Source organism: Phyllopteryx taeniolatus, chromosome 10 (assembly GCF_024500385.1).
Source record: "Phyllopteryx taeniolatus isolate TA_2022b chromosome 10, UOR_Ptae_1.2, whole genome shotgun sequence".
NCBI lineage: Eukaryota > Metazoa > Chordata > Actinopteri > Syngnathiformes > Syngnathidae > Phyllopteryx > Phyllopteryx taeniolatus.
In genome coordinates this window covers 29,562,965-29,568,964 of record NC_084511.1, presented here as the reverse complement: position 1 = coordinate 29,568,964, position 6,000 = coordinate 29,562,965, and the positions used below count along the sequence as shown (strand labels likewise).

The 6,000-nt window shown below is 47.5% G+C and overlaps 2 protein-coding genes across 19 annotated transcripts in view; one reads left to right on the top strand and one right to left on the bottom strand.

Moving 5' to 3' along the window:
* Positions 1-6,000, bottom strand: part of LOC133484589 (protocadherin alpha-C2-like) — a 285,315-nt gene that overhangs the window by 33,564 nt on the left and 245,751 nt on the right. The gene's annotated exons all lie outside the window — the stretch shown is intronic.
* On the top strand, positions 840-4,192 carry LOC133485200 (protocadherin beta-15-like). The gene has a single exon (XM_061788615.1). The coding sequence runs from the start codon at positions 1,694-1,696 to the stop codon at positions 4,190-4,192; it is 2,499 nt and encodes an 832-aa protein (XP_061644599.1). The 5' UTR covers positions 840-1,693.

Below are 6,000 nucleotides of genomic sequence, written 5' to 3'. Positions count from 1 at the left end.
TCAGGTTTCTGCACGAGTCGTTCGGGGGCAGAGGGCAAAAGACTGTTTATCTTCGAAAGGGGCGGTCCAGTAGTTTATTCAACGTTGCCCTGAATTTAATAACTCCTGTTTCATGAAATGTGACATTCTAACTGTTGAAACTTGTGCATTCATTTGAATATTTTGGGATGTGTCCAGTTCTCTTGCTCTCGATGACGCCATCACCGTTCAGGATGCTCTTTATTCAATGGCTTTGCTCGAATCAAACGTTAATCAGTCGTGCGGTTTGTGTTCTGATTTTTGATTCCTACTTGTTGAGCGTGACTGTGGTTTCGTGTCTGCCTTTGGATTGTTTTAGCTCTATCGGAAGTCTCGGGCATGTTTGTTTTCCGTGCGGGCACTGGTCCACCTAAATCCCGCTCATGTCGTCATGTCTCCAATCAAGTTTAAAGACCCATTCTGTCCAGTAAATATGAGTTAATTGCCTTAGATTTGCTCCTAAACTCGGTCAGTTGTTCGGGAACTTTATCGCGATGCGATCCGAAGTTCAGCACTTCTGACGTTCAGGCATCAAGCCACAAGTCCTGTAAATATGCTTTGAAATGGGAAGTTGCCTGATGAACGAAGTTGTCATGGTTTCAAAACAAAAAAGTCTTAAAGGGAGTTGCATTTCAGTTCAAAACAGTTCATAGAATAGATTTTATTTTAAAAATGAAGTTGAGGTTAAAAACGGCACCTGAATGAAACCATGCTGGAATGAAGCGCATTCGCTGGAATCATCATGAGGATGAGGCCACGTCGAGCTCGGCTTGCATGGAACAGACGCTTTTATATTCATATCATATTTGGCAAATGCTACGACTTGGAGAAATGGAAATGGCTCAAGATATTCTGGAGAAAGACCGATGTTGTATCCTTGCTTTCAGTTGTTTGGTGGAAGGGGGGGGGAAAAAAAGGTGATTGTGAAAGCATACGTTTTGTTCACCCGTATTCCAATACAGGCTACACGATGATGATTGAAGTTGCGCGACGGAAATGTGTCGAATTCGAGCCTCTTATTTGGAGAGGTGTTATACACTCAGACAGGTTAGTGACGAGACCAAAAATTGCATCATTCGATTGTATTGGTTTTCGTCCATCAACTTGGAACAGCGGGACCGATTGTTGACGTCCCCGGAGGGGGGGCCTGACATTGCAACTGTTTTGCAACTATTAGTATGAAAATAATAAGCGTAATAATAGTGATCTCATTTCTTTTTTTTTTTTTCTTTTCTTTTTTTTTTTTTGGTGTGTATTTCGTCCATGAAGGTGCACGCTTGTGTACGCATGATGATTTTCTGAGCAAATGTCCTTTTGAACGACATCTATAACGGCTATCTAATTATGATTTTTTTTTATTTTTTTAATGATTTTTCTTTAGTCATGCGCACGCAGTCAGCTGCTCTACCGCAAGCAATCCTCACGGTGTCAGTATGCACCAACAGACGGGGCGAGACGTTCTCTCCGTTTCTCTGTGAATGAAGTCATCGCCTCAGTCTCATTTTGGGCCGGTGCTGTCCACGGCAGTTTCTTTTGTGACTGCCTGCTGAGATTGTTTTGACTTGGCGATACATAACCACGATCATTTGAATATATTTGGAGCAAGCGGACTCCATTTTTTTTTTTATTTATCTTTATTTTTTTTGGGAACCGACGGTCTCTGCTCTGCGGCGCAATGAGACGCGGCAGAACGGCGCTACGTTTTGGACTCGCTTTTGTGTTTCTCGTCCTCCGTTCCGTCCGCGGGGACGTGAGCTACTCCGTTCCAGAGGAGATGAAACGCGGATCTGTCATCGGGAACGTCGCTCAGGACCTGGGAATGGACTCCGGTAGGCTCGCCGCTCGCAAGGCCCGCGTCGACACGGAGAACAGCAACGTGAAATGTTGCGCTATTCATCTCAATACCGGAGACTTGGTTGTACAAGAAAGGATCGACAGAGAAGGGCTGTGCGCCAAAAAGCCGACGTGTGTCATCAAACAGGACTTGGTTCTGGAAAACCCGCTTGAAGTGCACCGTGTTAATATCCGCGTTCAGGATATTAATGATAATGCGCCGCAATTTAAAGAAGATTTGCTGAAATTGGAAATTCGTGAATCTGCGGTCAAGGGTGCGCATTTTCTGTTGGACGAGGCCCACGATGCAGATATCGGTGAAAATGCTGTTCAGGGTTACTCCCTGCAGAAGAATGAACATTTCTCATTAAACGTCAAGACGAAGGGGATTGGACGTAAATATGGCGAATTAGTCCTCGACAAAGAATTAGACAGAGAGAATGAAAGTGAAATTGTACTTCTGCTGACTGCATACGATGGCGGCTCCCCTCAGAGATCCGGTACAGTCCGAATCCACGTCACCGTGCTGGACGCCAATGATAATGCACCTGTGTTTAGTCAGACAGTCTATCAAGCCAGTCTGCCTGAAAACTCGCCTCTTGGTACGTTGGTGATAACATTGAGTGCGATCGACCCCGATGATGGAATAAATGGAGAAGTTTTCTATGGATTTGACCATGTTGATGAACGTCAAGTTTTTTCGATGAGTCCGAAATCAGGAGAGGTCAAAGTGGCAGGTGCGATAGATTATGAAAAAGAATCATCGTACGAAATGCAGATAAGTGCCAAAGATGGACTGGGGTTGGCCTCATATGCAACCCTAATTATTGAAATCATTGACACAAATGACAACGCCCCGCTTATTTACGTCAAGTCGCTGACCGATCCGGTGGCGGAGAACGTGCCGCCTGGCACCGAGGTGGGCATCGTTCACGTGCAGGACAGAGACTCTGAGCAGAACGGGCAGGTCCGCTGCTCCGTCCAACAAGACGTCCCCTTCCGCTTAGTTCCTTCCATCAAGAACTATTATTCTCTGGTGACTAGCGGCCAGCTGGACCGCGAACTGGTGTCCGATTACAACATTACAATCGGCGCCAGCGACGAGGGCTCTCCTCCTCTGTCCTCCCGGAAAAGTCTTCACCTGTCCGTCGCCGACGTCAACGACAACCCGCCCGCGTTCGAGCGGGAGTCCTACAGCGCCTACGTGAGCGAAAACAACAAAGCCGGCTCGGCTTTGTGTCGGGTCGGCGCTCGAGACCCCGACCGGAGACAGAACGGCACGGTGGTTTATTCTCTGTCGGCGGGCGCGCAGGTGAACGGCGCCCCGGCGTCCTCCTACGTGTCGGTGGACGGAGACACGGGGGCCGTCCGCGCCGCTTGCTCGTTGGATTACGAAGACCTGAGGAGTTTTCGAGTCCACGTGGTGGCCAGAGACAAGGGTTCTCCTCCGCTGAGCAGCAACGTGAGCGTCAGCGTGTGGATATGGGACGTGAATGACAACTCTCCTCAGATACTGTACCCCGCCCCGGAGGGCGACTCCTTCATGACCGAGCTGGTCCCCAAAGCTGCGGACGGAGGCTCCGTGGTGTCCAAAGTGATAGCGGTGGACGCCGACTCCGGACAGAACGCCCGGCTGTCCTACCATATCGTCAAGGCCACGGATCCGGGACTTTTCACCATCGGTCTCCACAGTGGAGAGATCAGGACCCGGCGGGACATTGGCCAATCTGACAGCATGAAACAGAACCTGATGGTGGCGGTGAAAGATAACGGACAGCCCCCTCTCTCCGCCACCTGCTCCGTGTATTTACTCCTTTCCGATAACTTGGCCGAGGTGCCGGAACTGAAGGACGTTTCCTACGACGAGCGGGAGAAGAATTCCAAAGTCACCTCGTATCTGCTGGTGGCGCTGGTGTCCGTGTCCACCTTCTTTCTGACCTTCATGGTGGCGGTCCTGGCTGGGAGCTTTTGTCGCAGGAGAAAGCCCAGACTGTTGTTGGACGGAGCGGTCGCCGTCCCCGGCGCGTATCTCCCTCCGAATTACGCCGATGTCGACGGCGCGGGAACCTTACGCGGCGCCTACGACTACGACGCCTACTTGACGACGGGCTCCAGGACCAGCGACTTCAACTTTGTGCGTTCTTACGACGACGACACGCTGCCCGCGAAGAGTCCCGGCGACTTCGATGACGAGCTTCGCGATTCTTTCGACCCTCTTGAGGTAGGCACGAAGATTAATACCTTTTATTGGTTTTGTTGTCACAATTCCATTTGCCCTAGCCTGTACGTTCCAATCATTTCCAAGCACAAGTGTCCTTTCCCGCATCTTCAACCTTTCTAATCATGACATGTTTGTGTGCATTTTGATTCGTATATGCTAAACCGTTCAAATGATGTCCAGTTCCTTTTGGAAGGCTTTTCAACTGAAAACACTCACTTGATCAGTGTCTGAAAAGCTAAGTCTTGTGATACTCGCTTTTCCCAGTGTAGTGGTGCGCACGACTGACTTCTTGTTTCTCACTCACTGTGACAGTATTTGCTAAAAGTTATTTCGCTGGCTGAATGTGCCCTGATTGACTCGTCAGTGACTCCTCCATGATGGAGTCACTTTGATTTGGCCAAAATCAGCCGCGATTGCTTCCAGCTCCCTGTAAACTGAACGGGATGAGCGGTTGAAAAAACCTGTAGTTTCATTTGGTCTTGAGACAGATGCCGGTATTATTCAGCCGTGCAACGCTTAGGACCTTTTACTTTTTGGTCACTTTGGAGTGTGGGTCCGTCTCACAATAGACCAACAATTCAACACTGTTTGCGTTTAACTTGAAACTTGCAAGTTGACAACAATTTAAGATGTGAGCAAGTGGAGAATGTGGTCCACAGTTTCAGTATATTGTAATCTCCCTTCTGTCATTTATTAAATAGGGTAAATGTTAACATTGGAAATGATTTCCTGTCCTTGTTGTCAGTATAATTCCTGCTTTTGCAATTTTTCTTTTTTCATTTCCTCCATAGTTGCTTTCTTCACATACATCACAACGCATTTATATATGTGGCTCTTTAGTGGTCTGTGTTTCAAGAAAAATAATGATACAATACTTCTAGGTGCGTAATGCATGATGTGAGCAGTTCAAATTCCAAGTATTGGCCTTACAACACAAATAATGCCTCTCGGTTTAACTTTAGGTGAGGCTCCTTTTTTTGAATGGACAGAAGTATTCTGGCATCTGTTCATGACATCCCTCGGAAGTGGAAAGGGAAGTTCATGTGAGCTCGTCTGCCCATGTGTAGCTACAGCTTTTGGGAGGTCAGAGGTCACTGATGAGGGGCCTAAACGTGTTCGAGTTCACCCCAAACGTCTTCGACGGGTTGAGGTGACCTGATCCGAGCTGCCCCTTTATGGATTTTGCTTTGCGCGATGGGGCGGAGTCACAGTCGATGGAAAAGGCCTCCCCTAAACTGCTGCGCTCATCGAAATTGAATGTCTCGTTCAGGTGAAAAATTAAGACACAGAATGAATATGCAGTTCATCCAATCGGGACTTCAGTGAGGCCCGACCGAGTATTAGTCAGCCGGCCTCGCGTTTCTTCTTCCGGTTTGGTGGCGATCTTGTTTCCAAATAAGAATCTCGAGACACTAGACCTGTCTTTGAGGATTGAATACAACGAAACCAAGAATACAAATGTATCAGTTTAATGGATTGCAAGGCTATGGTCGGATGGAAGCATAAAGTGCACCGGACTCTCTTCCTTCTCTCGTGGGATCCGGAAGCCGAGTGGTACCTCTTTTCAGATAACAGTCAGTTTCCTCAGCGGCTCCTCATCAAAACATCTCTCAACTGTTCTCAGCCTGAATGTTATCGGTATGTCTGTGGTGCGTGTGTGTGTGTGTGTTCATACCATTGTGGTCAGTTTTTACAAACAAAAGCTAGTGTGTGTGTCCTAGTGTCCTGTAAGCAGCAACATAGAAATATATCGTACAATCCCAAACTCTGATTAAATGAGTCATAAAAGAGGAGTCTGTCAATTGTGGTTCGGCTCAACCTTTCTTGTTTTGTTCAATGTTTTTGAAAGATATACTTCACAAAGACGTCGGTCTGTTTCTAAATCCTTTGTACGAAAGAGAAAAAACGAACGGATACAGTAAGCGTCT